The sequence below is a fragment of the Euprymna scolopes genome, chromosome 23, assembly GCF_053919585.1.
Source record: "Euprymna scolopes isolate OS-2025 chromosome 23, ASM5391958v1, whole genome shotgun sequence".
NCBI classification, from domain to species: domain Eukaryota; kingdom Metazoa; phylum Mollusca; class Cephalopoda; order Sepiida; family Sepiolidae; genus Euprymna; species Euprymna scolopes.
This window is the reverse complement of record NC_136504.1, coordinates 90833056-90850737: the sequence shown is the minus strand read 5'-3', so window position 1 is coordinate 90850737 and position 17682 is coordinate 90833056. Positions and strand designations below refer to the sequence as shown.

The 17682-nt window shown below is 35.4% G+C and overlaps 1 protein-coding gene across 1 annotated transcript in view; it reads left to right on the top strand.

Annotated features, from left to right (window-relative positions):
* Nucleotides 1–17682, top strand: part of LOC145246050 (atrial natriuretic peptide receptor 1-like) — a 1007513-nt gene that overhangs the window by 897386 nt on the left and 92445 nt on the right. The window contains exon 11 of the mRNA XM_080107893.1: nucleotides 944–1048. Coding sequence (XP_079964019.1) covers nucleotides 944–1048 — 105 coding nt within the window. The remainder of the gene's footprint in view (nucleotides 1–943; nucleotides 1049–17682) is intronic.

Sequence of the window (17682 nt, the reverse complement as noted above, 5' to 3'; positions counted from 1 at the left end):
GATAAGTCTTATTATTTCATCGTCATTAAGTAGATAAGCCTTATTATTTCATCGTCATTAAGTAGATAAGACTTATTATTTCATCGTCATTAAGTAGATAAGCCTTATTATTTCATCGTCATTAAGTAGATAAGCCTTATTATTTCATCGTCATTAAGTAGATAAGCCTTATTATTTCATCGTCATTAAGTAGATAAGCCTTATTATTTCATCGTCATTAAGTAGATAAGCCTTATTATTTCATCGTCATTAAGTAGATAAGCCTTATTATTTCATCGTCATTAAGTAGATAAGACTTCTTATTTCATCGTCATTAAGTATATAAGACTTATTTCATCGTCATTAAGTAGATAATACTTCTTATTATTTCATCGTCATAAAAAAACTGTCCGCCATGATCTATCAGTTCGGTTTTGGTGAGGTGAATTAGGGGCCGTGTTTTTATGTTTGATACGATGGTAAATTAATGAAAGTTCGAAGTCTTTGTTAGTGAATTATGTACCATTGTCAGAGCAAATACACTTTACTGCACCGTAGGGGGCCATGTCAGCTAAATATTTTTTAGTTGCTAGCAAGATATCAGATGTGTTCTTTAGGAAATATATCATTATTTAACCGGAATAATTGTCTACTAAATTTAATGCATACATGCGTTACGCTCTGTGAAACCTAAATACAATTTTGAAAGTCAAACTGAGATAAATTAATAACGGTATAATTATCGAAATTTGGCTTTAAAAAGGCCAATCTAGCAACCCTGGACAAGAATGTGAGAGTGACCTCCCTTTGATGTAACTTCGTTTTAGAATATGATTATAATAATACATGGCTATTGTTGTAATGATGTGAGAAAAGAACTCGTAGTAATTTCCACGTGTATAATTTGCGATTGGCCAAGTATCTTTCTTTTCGTTTTCATTGCGATTAATTTTTTTTTTTTCAGATCAAAGACGTGCAGAATGATCATATTGTTCGCTTTGTTGGCGTTTGTTTAGACCTGCCCAACCAGAGCATCCTGACTGAGTACTGTCCCAAAGGGAGCTTGCAAGTAAGTCGTTTAACTTCATTGACACACTCAGCAGTCTGAACGCCTCAAATGATAATGTGCATTACATATTCTAGTTTCATTAAAGTACTTCGCATTTTCCTTTGTTTATTCTTGAGTGATATATAATAGCCGTGCACAGTTATTCACGTAACACAATATGCTGACGTCATCCAAATAAAGATGGAGTAGGACAAGATAACGTCAAGGCATTGATTGCGTAAAAAGAATTTGTACGCTGTCAAATACATTGTGCAATATATTTAGCTAAAATGAAACATTAATTCCAATAATTAAATTTAAACGCATTTTAGACACGTCCTATATGCCGCACACTTAGTGCTATTAATACTGTTTGTAACGCTGTAAAAGCTATAAAAAAAAAATAGAAAAGCACGTTTAAGATAACAAACTATTTAACATAATTGGAACAAATTTGAACAAATCACATTTGGGATGTTAGATGCATTATTTAGAATTGAACATACTTTTAGTGTTAATTTATTACTATTATTACTACTACTACTACTACTACTACTGCTAATAATAATAATAATAATAATAATAATAATAATAATAATAATGTATTTCTGTATTTATTTATTTATATTGTTATTATTATTTTTTTGTTTTGTTTTTATTATTAAACGTGGCACCTACAGATATTTGGGAGTTGTTAAAGCACACACAACCAAATCAACATAAATGGAAACGAAAATATTTAAAAGTCGAACAAGAACGCTCTAGAAACTAAATTATACATCAGAAACTTAATAAAAAGTATAAATACATCTCTAGTAAGAAAATCTGGACCGTTTATTTATAGGCTGCATCGAAGAAAAACTTGAGCGTCTTGACCAGAAGATCAGCAAACGTATAACCATGCGCAATGCATTACGCCCAAAGGATAAGTTTGATCGACTCTAGACAGAGGACTGGTTGTAAATGACACAAAATAAATAGGACAAATGCATAACGCAGAACACAGAAAGGCTAATCACCGCAACACAAGACACCCTGAAAATGAACAAAACAGAGAATAGAAAAACAAGGAATAAGACGAGAAAAGAAAACTGAGAAAATAAACAACTACACACACGATTCATAAGGATGACAAAAGATAAGACTCACAAAAGCATCTGGACAGACGCACAAGAAAACGCGATTAGAACTAACAATACCAAAGCTAATATCCGCAAGACACAAGAAAACAAAAAATGATGACTGTGGATAAAGAGATAACACGATAAACTACATAGGAATGATAAGTGATTGCAATAACCAAGCTCCAAAAAGAATATAAGAATAGACGTGACCAGGTAGGAAGGAAGTACACTGGGAACTACGCAAACAGCTGCATCTTGAACACCCAAACAAAAGTAGCAATACTTGAAAACAGAAACCATAAAATTCTATGGATTATAACTGCACAAACGGATAAACGCAACCAAGCAAGTAGACTGAATATCATAATAGTTAAGAAGAATGTAAAATTCCTGTCAAAGCATAGATTTCGCCGTCCCAGTAGTCCACAAGGTGAATATCACAGAGAGGCGAAGCAAATACGCGAAAATGGCCAGAGAGTTGAAAGGGATATGGAAGATGAAGAAAGTCAAATAATCGTATGAGCAATTAGATAAATCCTGGAAAAATTCGGAAAAAAGAACGGTAGAAATAGGAATTAGCTGAGAAGATGCATCGGATAGCAATAATGAAAACGGTTTAAATGTTAGGAAAACCCTTCGAGCGCGGAGACTAATGAACGTGAGCTGCAAATGATAAATAATCATATAGAAACTGAAACATAAGTAAAAAAAAAAAAAGATAGGTGAGCATCACATGGAACGAAGAAATCTGAAACCGCAAAATTATAAGTTAATTTACCCCCACCTTCAAAAAATGTGGTGTCAGCATAAACTGGCACTACACCAACACCATTGCATCGACATTAGAAAAGTCGAAGAAAATGAGCACTAACCAGAGCTAGAGAGGCTTGTTATCACTTGAACTCAAGAGGGGTACACCCGGTTGCTGTCAGTATGAATGGGGGGGGACTCATTAATAGAAGGAATTACGGAGATCTGGAAGAGAAACACGTATAAAAATTTATTCATTGGATTGAGGGAAATTTTATTAACCCACCGTATGCGTATGCTCGCTTACGCCACATTGATCGAGGGTTTGAGGTAAATGCCAATTTTTATGTGTTCTCGCTTTGAAATTCCTCCGGGATTAAAATACAACCCCGTCTATTTCCGATTATTCGCCGAGGTCATATCTAACTCCTCAGCTATCAATCATTCCTAGTTTTTCGATGTTACTTTTAATCGAATGACTTCATTATTTGAGATGTCTCATTAACCTATACTCTCGAGTAGTTTTATGGCCATGATAAAAAACTCAAAAAGATTAACATCAAGTACTTATACTCTTCAAATGTCTTGGACGTAACATTAAATTTAAGATGGAGAATGCTTGAGATGCCGGCTATGAAAAAAGTAAAATATTATTGGTTGCTATTGTTATTATTATAGTCATAAAAATCCCAAGCACTTAAAATAGTGGTTAAATTTGCTTCACATTAAGGATTAATAGATTTTGTGATGTATAAAATAAAATTAGGAATTATAATTAAAATTATTGACGAAAATTCCCATAGCTCTGTTAATGATGGACTAAAATTCACGATTTGTATATGTATAGGTTAATTATCATCAAACTGCTTCACATAAAATGAATGGAACATTTCGCTCTAAAACTTATGTTTCTAACTTGTATTTATATATAAGTTATATGATATTGTTATTATTATTATTATTATTATTATTATTATTATTATTATTATTATTATTCACACACTAGGAGTTTTCACAGAGGCCATCATCAAAGAATTCTCTTTGTCAACAACTTGTGCACTGGAGTCTGAGTGACAACAAGTCTCCCTTGATTTCCAGTACTCTCCACCTCTTTCGATACCATTTGCAAGTTTATTTGCGTTGTCGCAATAACCGTTTACCATTGATTGATGTCGTAACAACAGTTTACCATTTGATAGGTAGCGGCCATTTGTCTTCACTGGAAAGTGAGTATCAGTAAGAACTCTCCAAGGTCCTAGTCCTCTTCACAGTGGAAGTCTTGTTGGTGCTTTCTCTCCTCGGTCTTTCAATCCTCCTTTACCCGTCAACTATTTGGTGCGGTCCAGTCGTGCTGCGTCATTTTGCGGAGTTTTAGAAGAAAAGGGAGGGGGAATAGGAGGAGAGAGAGAGAAGGGAAAAGCGGAGTGAGAGAGAAAGGGAGGAATGGGAGGAAAAATAGGCACTGTTTACTTTTGGTGTACCCGTTCTCTTGGTTGCGTTTTTTTTGTTTTATTTCTGTTGCAGTTTATATATACTTGGTTAAAATGTGTCACTCATGTTGATTAGTTCCTGCACTGAAGGTTTTTCATTAAGATTTCAGCTGTTTTCAACATTACTGTTCGTTGCATAATTTCAGTCTGTTTAGTCATCTACAGAGTTCCCAGTGCACTGCCTTTCTCATGTAGCCGTGCCTGTTTTGTTCCTTTGTAGCTAGTTTGCTGCATTTACAAATTTAATTAAATATTTTACTATTTCGTATCTCTGTCCACAGAGTCTATGTTTACTGTTTTCTTGTGTTTATCTATTTTAGCTTTTATGTGGTTGTTTCTAATTGCGTTGTTCTGCGCAACTGTAGCTTCTCTGTTCACATGTCATTTTCTTAGCCACATCCAGATGTTTCCATTGTTATCTTCTTTTGTTATTTTGAAAAATGGTCCATGTAGCTTTTTCTCTTCCCACTTTTCTTGTCTTTTTGTTTCTGGTTTCATCGTTTCTTGTATTGTTGTTTCTGGTGGTGACTTTCACTGCGGTGACCACTGCGGTGTTCCATATTTTTTATTTTTTTTTGTACTTTCTATACAGTCTTCTACGTTTATAAGTCGCCTTCTCCCTTTTCTCCTTTTCACATAGAGTCGGTCAGTATCGCCTTTTGGGTATAATGCATTGTGTATTATCATTAATTTGCTAATCCTCTGATTAAGATGTCTAAGTTCTTTGTTAGTTCATCCTATGAACGGACAGAGTACCTTATTAGCGATACTGCCCAAGTGCTTAATTCTGTAATTAAGTTTCTATTGTATATCTTTGTTTTAACCAGTTCTACTCAGGTACTATTTTCCAATCTTAGCTTTTATTTCTGTGTATGTTCCCAGCACCCCTAGATAGTTGTGTCATTTTCACTGAGCGCTCTGATCTTCTTTTGGGTCCATGCCTTCTGATGTCTCTAACTTTCCCTCTTTCATCACTAGTAATGCACATTTTTCCATTCCAAATTTTATTTCAATGTCCTGGCTGAATATTCTGTTTGTGTTTATCAATTTTCCCATTTCTTTTTTGCCATTAGCAAACAACTTCATGTCATTCGTATACATGAGGTGGTTTATTCTTTGTTCTGTGCCTGTAAACTTGTATCCAGCATTACATTTCCTCAGTATGTAGCTTGGTGGCATCGTAGATATGATCAAGAGTAGTGGTGATAGTGAGTCTCCTTGGAAGATGCCTCTCTGTATTTTCATATCAGCCAGGTGCTGTCTTCCGGCTGTCTGTTCTAGTCTCTAGGTTTCCATTATTGCCTTAATCATATTAATCTTGTAAGATATCTTGTACATTCTTATGCAATCAATTGTTCATGCTGTCGTAGGCTTTCTTGTAATCAATCATGTCAAAATCTGAGTTATGCTTTTTGCCGTTTTTTGTTTTACCTGTCTTAATATCTTTTTATCTATATAAGTCATGAGTCATTCTTTTTCTTTTACGGCATCCCTTCAGTCTTCTGTTTATTTAATACTGTTTCCAATATGTCTTAATTATTTCCTAAATTATTTTCGAAGCCGTTCTGATAAGTTTCATTCATTTAATATGTCGTTCAAATAAGAAGAAATCAATACCATATTGTCTAGGTGTTTCATCACAAGATTTCGGCATAAACATTCGTTGGTTAGAAGCGCACGCATGTTCTGGAAAATGTGTCTTCCTGCACGAAATACTTCAGCAGCACGTGCAGGCAGGGGTGGATGTTTGGTGAAGGGGCTACTCAGTTAAACGAAAGATTTTGAATCGTGACTTCGGTGCGATTACGAACGACTTCAAATTGACAGAGTAGGCCATGTTTACCGACATGAATCCCGTGAATGTTAAATACAACTGCCATACTGATTGCTTTGTTGCCGACAGAGCGCGCGTAAAAGTTTGTCCCACCTTTAATAAATATTTGGTTAGATTTTTATTATTATAAAATAGTGTTAAACCAGAGTTTATATATATATATATATATATATATATATATATATATATATATATATATATATATATATGTGTGTGTGTGTGTGTGTATACAAAGAGAATCATATTTATATATGATTCTCTTACCTATGCAGTGCAGAAAGGGGTATCCAGTGTCTCTCGAGACTAAACCCAAGCATCGCATATATATATATATATGTATGTGTATGTATATATATATATATATATATATATATATATATATAGTCATCCACATACAGTACTGTTTCGCTGTTTCACAGCTCATCAGTGCGGCTAGACAAGAAATTACCTCAAGCCAGGATAGAAACCTGTTGCGCTATATGGCCGCTGCTATGCGGGCAGTGAATTAACAATATTTTGACATTGTCCAAAATACCTAAGCTTGATTTGTTTACACAAGCTTCGCTGCTTCGGTAAGATGTACAAACTGTTTAATGAGAGCATATTGGAAGTGATAATATAAAGCTAACTGATGCTTTGGTTCAGTCTCAAGAGACACTGAACACTCCTGTAAGGGTGGCTGCGCGTGTAATTGTGATGGAAGGGTTGCGTAATCCTTAATCATACCTCTCATGAATCGACGCTGCTTGAATCCAGTTTCAAGGAGGGGCCCAAAACTGATTGGAAACCATGCGGAGATAATCGGAGAACACATACACAAAGTCTCCCATCCAAGTTGCTGTATGGTATCTCTTCTAGCCTGGGGGAAAAGCACAGTTTTACGATTCATCGGTGCTGGCTCTTTCTTGCGCAGTGTCTTTTGCACACGTTTCTAATGACCGTTTGTCTCGTCGGTAGCAGTTTTTTTTATAAACTACATGATGACCTGTCTACCAGACACAAAGGATAATTCTGTGTGGGTGCATAGGCAATCTTACGGTGGGAGAGAAAACATCCTTAGGAGAGAACAAATGTCTAAAACGCTTGGGAGTTTTATACAGAACCGACTTTTCAGCACTAGTAAGCATTCGAATGAATAAGGGTGCGGTACGATAGACAGAAAGAAGCGATACACATGCTGCAACTCGTGAACCTCCAACAGATTTTTGCAGAACGCACCTGCTCAGGCTTACCTAAGCAGTGAAGCTGAAGTCGAATTATTTCATCGGAGACGTTGAACTGTGTTGCAAGTTCATCACAAGGTAGACTAATGTCCGATTTCAGAACTCCGTCATTCAAGGCATATGATCGCCCCCTACGATGCTAATCATTTATGGGCAAATCTCCCGAGTTGAATTTTTTAAACTAATGCCTTGCGATACGACCATTCACGGCACTATTCCGAAACACTTGACATATGCGGCGATTTGAAGCTATAAAACGGCAACTTGAAGTCATTTGGAGTCATAACGAAAACAGTCCTGAACGAGATATCTAGATACTTCCATCCTTCTCACAGCTGCCCGGCTTATAACTGATAACACTGTGCAACAAATTTGAATTGAAAAAAAAGTACAAGACATATAAGACCTGTTTCGGGGTAAGAAAAGTATGCTGATTCCAAATCTGACATTTATTTTTCTGGATTAGGTACCTTTTTCATGTACTTTATTATTAATTATTTTGAAAAAAAAACACCGAATTCACCAGTTTAAACAACATTTGTCCTCTTAACTCTCTTGTGTAGAGTGTCATCATCCTTTTTTTAAATTCCAGCAGTAGTCTGCCAACATACCAGTGTTCCATTTTCCTTTAAAACGTTTTTCTATTAATGAAATATCTTGATGGAACCTTTCGCCATGTTCATCACTCACATGGCCAATATTCTCAGCAAAAAAATCCAAATGAGAGTGGAGCACATGAACTTTTAGAGACATGTTACATCCCATATCATGAAAATGATGCAATAGATCATTCACAACTTGCACATAGTCTTCTGAACGATGTTTTCCCAGGAAGTTATCACAAACTTTCTTGAATGACTCAAAGGCACATTTTTCTTTTCTCGTGAGATGTGTGTTAAAAGTTTTATCAAGTACAACTTTTCGACTTTGGGGACCTATGAAGATACCTTCTTTAATTTTAGCTCGACTTAATGAAGGAAACTTTTCTGCAAGATATGCAAATGCCAAGGAATCCTTGTCTAGTGCTTTCACAAATTGCTTGAACAAACCGAGTTTAATATGCAAAGGTGGTAAATGGATTCAATCACTTTGCAGAAGTGGTTTGTGTTTGATGTTATGTTTTCCTTGCTCAATTTAATCTCTAGCAGGCCAGTGCTTGCGTACATAGTGTTCAGCTATTGCTCTAGAGTCCCATAAGCACAAGAAGCAACAGAATTTAGTATAGCCTGACTGAAGGCCAGTGAGCATGGCTATAACCTTGAAATCTGCACAAACATGCCATTTATGGACTTCATAATGTATGCTTGCTAAAATTGTTTTTAAATTTTCATATGATTCTTTCATGGTTGTGTTGTAAGCTATAGGAACAGATGGCAGGGTGTTCCCATTGTGAAGCAAAACAGCTTTTATGCTTTCCTTGGATGCATCTAAGAAAAGTCGCCAGTTGGTGTTATCATATTGTATTTCCAGCTGTTCAAAAAGTCCAACAATATCATTGCAGAAGCATAAATCATCTGTCAAAGTGAACAAAACATGCAAGTTTTGTGCACGTTTTCTGTACAATGTTATTTTCACACCTTTTCTAAGAAGATTTCGTCCTTTAAGCCTTGATGCAAGAAGTTCACTTTTGTCTTTGGTTAAATAAAGATCTCTGCATAAGTCATTTAGAGCATCTTGAGAAGATAGTATTGGTTTATTATTGCTTTCTGAATTAGAAAATTCTACTGTTTCATCATTGTAATGTTCATCCCCACTGCTTGAACTCCACATTTCCTGATCAGGGGGTTTTGGTACAGGAAATTCTTTTGAGTGCTCAACTGGGCGCATTGCTGATTGCAAATTTGGGTAAACAATGTGTTTCCTTTTTTTTTGCTGTTGTACGGCCCGTATAGTCTTGCTGACAAAAATAGCAATCATTAGAATGATCATTCTGCTCTCGCCAAATCATTGGCACACCAAACTTCATGTGAACATTCTTTTTTGCATACCATGCGCTCAATGTTCTCACACATGTAAGGCAACAGGCATGAGGAGCCCATGACTTGTCTTGGTCTCCATATCAAAATGAAAGTACGCCTTGTACAATTTCTTGATATGGCTGGTAATGCTGCGCCTTTCTTTAGCAAATGTTAATTCGCCACATATGTAGCAGAATTAGCTTGGATCATTTTTGCACTGTCTTGAAGTCATCGTCAAAGCCTATACTGCATCTAAAGAATAAAGACAAGAATAAAAGTAAATTGTTTTATAAAGAAAAATAAGGATTCCATAAAGTGAACATGTTAAGCCATTATAAACGCCCACTAGCAAGTTATTAGATTCTTTCGTACATAAAGTAAGGGGTTGATAAAATTTCGTTTCTATTTTTTGCATTTAATTTAGTAAATTTTCAGAAAAGAATGTATAGAATGCCCCTTTATGTTTAAAACATTAAAATACACAATAATCTGGTCTTTATTGTAGTTTTTAGTTAAAAAAATACTTTATTAAATGGGTATCTATTTTTAACCCTCAGATTTTTCCCATGCCCTACAAATAAGGTTCTGAGGCAGGTTTTAGCTTCTTTTCCTTGATTTTTTTAGCCTACATTAAAAAATACCTTTCTTGACGAATACCATGGCTTTTCGGAAGGTGGTGAACACCAAACAATGTGCTACAGCATTGTGTTTTTACTTTTGAAAAAATTAGCCCTTGGTCTAGAAAATATTATGCTAACCAAGCTAGCTCTGTCATTTAGCTCTCTTAAATCTGGAAAAATAGCTCATTTCGGCTGACTTTAGCAAATAAATGGTTCAACAAATAATGTACATAATATGTGTATATTAAACTGTGTTTTTCTCTTAAGATTTATAATTCAATACACATAATATGTGACTGCAAAGTCGCCAGTAACTCATTTTTGACGTTTTTACTGAAATTTACGACTGTGGCAATTTTGCACAAATTATACCTAATTCAACAAAAAGAAAGCCAGAAATAAAATTTCCACGTTACTAGGTATACAAAAATTGCTGCAGATATCCTGTACTTTTTTTAGTGTTGCACAGTGTAATCGGTCACAGTGCGCGGGCTTTTCATAACCGATATTCCTACTTCCGGCTGTCTGAATTTGAAAACAATTCCTACGTGTATTTCATGTATATTATATTTTAACTTCATTCTTAAGCTAATCAAGAAACGGATAGAACTTTTTCGGTTACCTAATATATATATATATATGTGTGCGTGTATGTTTGTCTGTGTGCATGTGTGTATTCAAAGAAGTGAAACCACTAACCATTAATTTTATATATTTGTAGTTTACAAAGATACACAAAGCTATTGAACTTGCAGAAAAAAAATAGCCAAAAGTAACCAAACAAAAAAACGGAAAAAAGAATAATTCCTAGTTTATGCAGAACTGTTCACGGAGAAAACAAAAAGCCTTGTCATAATGACAAACTACGCAACATACTGAAAACAACAAAAATAATAAGCAAGCACTGACCCAGAAGTCTAAGACACATTCTAACCTTATTTAAACTCAATCAACGCAAAATATAGGTGTTACAAAATGCAACAAACAGCAATTTCGAGTTTGTGACATAATAATACAGGGAAATACATACATTAAAAATAAAAAAAAATCAACACGAACATTCAAAATAAAAAAGATATATAGAACTAAAATGCGACAAATCTTATATAGGCGCCACCAAACCCCTTAGCAATAGTTGTCTTATTTAAAATTAATATAAAAATCGCAGAAAACAGACTCTTGAATGTTTCGAAACATATACATGCATACAGTGGAAATAATTTCAGAATAATTCAAATTTTTCAAACCGACAATTACTTCTTGAATTTTTAAAACTAATAACTAGCAGTACTATCCCGAAACACTTGGAATATGAGGCGACTTGAAACAATGACTTGAAACTCGAAAGTGATCACTAGATACTTCCATACTTCTCACACAAAAAATAAATTTCATTACAAAATTCATTCCTGCATTAAACAAAGCTTAATAATATTATTGAAACAAACAAAATACACAAAGCATTTGTGCACACGCATGTGTATGCATATGTAAATAGATACTTGCGAATTAGTGGAGGCACATTGAATGCGCGCACCCGCTTGAACAAATACACATATCCAAATATTGAACGAACACAAACACACATAATCCAAATATCATCCAAACTTAATCAATAGACTAACAACGTAAAGGGCATATTTTATTTATGAATATCGCTCTTTTTTTCATTGAAAAGTGTTTTAATCAATGCTATCAAATTTAATCTTAGGATAAAAAGAAAACATTTTATATAATAGTGTAGACTTCCAAAAAGACAGTAATTAGAAACGTAAATCCAACTAATACGCATTAAAGGAAAATAAGAATCACTTCAATATTATTAAGCAGCTATTGAGTTTTAATTGTTTTTCAATACAAAATATTGTAGATAGCAGACTCAACCGAAAGTTAAAATAGAAATGAAATATAAATTGAAAATAAAAATTAAATAGAGATAAAACTGTTTCCCTGCGAAAAGTCAGGTACCGTAATAGCTTTTAGATTGGAGTCTATATTCATAAAACCCTCCCCTTGACTAGAGAAATAAAACTCGATTCAGACGACCAGGGCTTTATGTGCTTCAGACTTAACTTGCAACATAACATTAGCTACTTATATTTCTCTACCGCTCTCCCTCGACCCAGGACCCTTATAAACAAAGTTTCTTACAGCATAGATGCAGCACTCTCCTTTGATACTAGCGCACAAGCGCATGTAATTAGTGATTTCAATGTCCACCACAGTAACTGCCTTGGATTCTCTACTTAGACAGACGCAACTGGTAGCACGGCACATAGCTTCTCCTTATCTCATTCCCTATCACAGACAGTTACGTTTCCCAGAGCAGCAAGATCAACATGCCTCACTTCTATATCTATTTCTGACCAGAGTTCTCGATGATAACGAATGCCCACCGCCCACTTAAGAATGCTGATCATGCTGTGATAATGATAAAAATCGCCTTAAATGTTAGACCCAAAACTGAAGAGTCATTGCTCAAAACAACGAAGTATTATAAAAAGTCCGACTGGGAAGCCATCAGAGATGCTCCATGGTGAAATATCTTTACTCTTTCTGCTGAACAGTGCGCAAATAAGACCACTGAATGGTTCAAAACGTCAATTGGAGCACATGTTCCCACGCAGAAATTCTATAGTAAACCCCACTCTCCCCAATGGTTTACTTCTACTTGTGCAGCTGCCATTACTCAAAGTGCACCGCAAATGTAACCGACATAAGTCCATTTCTATATTTCTAGAAGCTAGAAGTAATTGTAAGAGAGAAATAGCGACAGCTAAGAGAGAATATTTCGAAACCACCAGAAAACGCTTCGAATCACAGAAATTAGGAACTCATGATTTTTTGGAAATCTTCAACAGTGTATTAAATAATGACGAATCAACAATCCCCACACTATCAAACAATCATATGCTTGTTAGCACGGCAACCGAGAAGGTTAACATGCTTGTCAGTCGAGTTGCCACAAACTCCACATTGGACCCAGCAAACCGCTCCTCCCTTACTTTCCTTTGTGGACAGACGCCACCATAGATGAGCGGGAAATCACACCGTCTCAGGTGCATGGTATCATAAAAAACTAGACACCTCGAAAGCATGTTGACCTGATCTCATCCTAGCCGTGCTATTAAAGAAATGCTCCGCCGAGGTTGCTCCTGTTCTCTCCAAACTTAACAACAAATGCCTAAAAGAATGTTGCTTTCCTGGCAGCTGGAAAATTGCTTCTGTGGTATCAGTTTTCAAGAATTCTGACGAAAGAATGAACCCATTAAATTATCATTATATCAGCCTCCTCCCGTTTTTCGCCAAAATATTTGAGTTCATAATTAACCAAGCTCTAGTCCATCACCTTACAACTTCTAAACTTCTGACCGACAAACAATATGGACTTAGGCAATCCCGTTTCCCAGCAGATGTTCTCTAAAAGTATATATCTTTCACTGGACAAAGCAGGGACGGGTAGAAATATAGCCCTATATTGACAAGGTATGGGCTCGATGGTCTTCTCAGGAAAATCAGATCATATGGTATCACTTCAAGAATACTTAACATAATTAAATCCTTCTTAAGTAAGAGAAAAATCCATGTTGTCCTCGACGGCCGTACATCTAAATAATATGAGATAAATATCTTTGGACCTTTATTATTCCTAATATTCATAAATGACCTTTCTGATAAAATTGTCTCTGAAATGGGTGTATTTGCTGATGACACCACGCCCTATAACAGGCATGAGGAGAGAACAAATGAGCACATATCTAAGGAATTGGCAGAAACACTAGAGGAAGACCTACTCTATAGTGAAATGGGGACAAAAATGGATCGTCACATTCTATGCTGCCAAGACTAAGCTTTTCTCCTTCTCTGCTATCAATAGTAATGTCCAAAGATACATTGCATGAAAGAGAGCTGTTTTAATTTTATATATTTATAGTTTACAAAGATACACAAATGTACTGAACTGCCAGAAAAAAAAGCAGCCAAAAGTAGCCAAACAAAAAACCGTTTTTATTTATCTTATACAGTAGTGATAAAATCATTTTATATTATAGTGTAAACTACCAAAATGACAGTTATTAGAAACATTAACTAAAAATAATCCAACGAATATAAAACTCATCGGCCTAACGTTGGCAGGGAATACGAGTTAGAACAGATACATCATCAAGATCATTGTTAAGGACTCTGCGAAGAAGATGGGCTCTCTCTACAGCGCTAGAAAGTATGAAAGTATTCTGTAACTCTATAAGGCCACGATTCGCCTATGTATGTAGTATTGTTAGCACATTTGGGCATCTGCTACTAGTCTCTCATTCCTGGGCAGGGTTCAAAAGAGAGTCGCCAACGTGATAGGTCCTGAACTGTCATCTAAGCTTCAGCCTCTGTCCCATCGACGAAATATTGCATCCCTCTACCTGTTCTACAAGTATTTTAATGCTGAATGTTCTGGTGAACTACAAGCAATTGTGCCCCTTGACATAACTACCCCAACAAACTCTACAAGCAACTAAAGCTCACCCCCTACACAGTGGAGATCCCTAGGTGTAAGAAACACTTCTACTCTGATTTTTTTTCTCCGGAACTGCTAAACTTTGGAACTCCCTTCCGGGATGCTGCTTTCCTAACTGTACTGACATGCCGAAGTTCAAGTGTAATGTGAACAGACATCTGGATGCTTATCTCACTTCATAATATCCCTGCAACTTATGTCGCCGGTAATAGCTCCCTACTTCAAAGTGGCACTGTGCCTTGATTGAGGTGAAAATTGAATTTAAAAAGAAATTATGGTTGGGTTGCCACGAGGAAATATACAGAAGTATTACCAATATTTCACGATACAATATTAAGAAATAATTGGATTGATATTCAATTACGTAGATTTAAATAATAAGTATGAGTAAAATAATCGTAAAAATGAGAAATAATAATGATTAGTGGCGTGTGAAAAGTTCGATGTGTGTATGTGATAGTTATCTAAATGTATGCACACGCATAGATATGTACACTCTCACAAGCACCCGAACACATTCACACACATACACACACACACACACACACACGCTTACGCACACTTAGGTAACAAAGAAACCACATAAAAACATGCTATCTATACACACCTGATTCCTCCACACACGCACATAGGAGAGGGGAAATCATAAGGACTAAAAAATAAACATTCTATTATTGACCTGCTCATAATCTTAAATTTTATCAAATAATTCCAACCTAACCCAGCTGGGAGCAAAATTTAAGTATTTTTAACGATGTGAAGATACAAACAATTTCGTAATCTTGTGTTTTGTTTAATGCGTTAGTATTTATCAGTTTTTGGATAGAGTTTTAGAGTTTATTATATTCCTTACACGTCTCCCTTCATACATTTTATAGTTTTAAATGGCCTGATAATTTTGTAAAGAAAATTGTATATAAATGTGTGTGCATATATGAATAAGGACATATATATACATATATATATATGTGTGTGTGTGTGTATATATATATATATATATATATATATATGTGTGTGTATTTATTCAATCGAATGCTTACCATTCACCATCGAATGCTTGCAGTTCCAGTATATATACTTTCCAAGTATAGAAACAGACAAAGACAGAGAGAGTGAAATAGATATATATATATATATATATATATATAGGGATATCCATATGTGTGTGTGTATATATATATATATAATGTCTGTGTATGTATGTATGTGTGTGTGTGTGTGTGTTAGAGGCGAGGCATATAGAAAGAGGCAATTGTACTATTTGTTCCAATCATTTTAAAAGGGCTTTCAATCTACAATGTTATCCGAGCTTCCTTCTGACTACGGATAAAAATGCAACATTCGAATAAATGTCAGCCCTTTGTCGTTTGCTACGTTGTTATCTTGTCACAATTAGTTCCCCACGTTCTAAAGTTCCCTTCACGATCGTTATTTATGCCAACATATCAACAACAGTAAAGCCGGAATTGATTCGTATCACTCAATAAAAGCCTACGATTCATGAATGCTAACTGCCTTTATGTTATGTTCTTCTTTTCGCGTGTTAGTTCTCTTGGGCGCAGAGATAGCGATCGTAACTCGATACAGTGAGCTGTGTCCACAGACCTTGAGATGTACAGCTTTGATTCACTTGTATGACGTAGCGGTTTGTTGTAGAGTTATCTTACACATTGGATCAGACTTGCCAAAAATCAAACAAATGCAATGTAGTTGGGTCGAGTTTAACATCAACTTGATTCGCATGTGTAAATTGCTATCTAAAAAATAAGACGACGCCTTTTTCTTAAATACTCTAGCAATCAATTTTTTAAACTGTTAGAATATTATATAAGCTTTTTTCATCGGCTTCTAATACTCAGACAACGAACGATGATAATAAATCCATACATCACAAAATATAGTGGTATTCACAAAAAAATGCATTTACAAAACATGTAACCTTTATGTAAGATTAGTTTAATTTGGTTTTACGACGTATCAACCCTTTCTGTGTCATTTTATTCCTAGCATTGCTCGTGTTAGCCTCAATGATTCGGGATTGGGAGTTAAATGGCACTATTGTTGCGGGGTTCGATCGACTGTTAATGTCGCAAGAATAAAATGTATGTCTATAAATAATTAAATATTTAGTATTAAATCATAATATATAAACATAGTCTATATTTATACACACACACATATAATATATGGTTGTATATTTTGAAAATCGTCTTTAAACAATATCGTCTATTTATTTGAGAATCTGACAAGCACTTTCACCCGGACTTGTGATAAATGACGATGAATAATTAAGCAATTAACAAAATCGCACAGTAGCGTGGGTGCTCGGGTGTCCGTAGGTTGTGTAGTGAGGAACCCTGGGGAGGGGGTCAAAACAACAGTAGGCAGAAGTGTCTAAAAAAAACTGGAAATGGGCAAGCAAGCTCGAATCTGTAACGCAAAGGAGAAAAAAATGTGATATCTTAGCCGATGTCTCCATGGCCCGACCGGAAATAGAGAGCATAGAAATTAAGCATAGTCAATCGGAAAGAAAACAACCGTATGCAGTGGCATCAAGAACACTGCCGGTGTTTTGGTGTTTTTGCGCAGTCATTTGTACCGTTTTCTCATCACATTTCAAATATATCGACTGAGCATTTTCTACCATACTTTGGCCGAAATTCGAATGATAATCCTATCCTCATGCAGTATAATGCTCCCATTCACACAGCTGCTAATGTCAAGAGGTTCCTCGAAGTTTGGATTTGCTTGCATAATCTCCAGATTCCAAACGTATCGAAAACGTATGGTATTACATCAAGCAATAGCTATGCAATTATAAAATTTCAGATCTGGAAGAATTTTGGAGAAAAATTAATGAGAAGTTGAATGCCCTTTCGCTGGAGCATTACCGTAGACTAATTAAAGAGAATGCCTGACAATTTGCAGGCTGTCAAATAGCAGAAGGACTGTGCTACTACATATTAACTAGTTCATTGTGTTCCTGATGTTCATTCTGTTGCATTGATGTTCTAAATTTACACTTGAATAACAATTTTCGATTGTTCGGAGTTTCTTTTTGCGTTCGCGATTTGAAGATACATCCATTAAAAATCAAATATGAACTGGTAAAATTATAGTGGAATAAAAGGCGGATGTATGTTTAA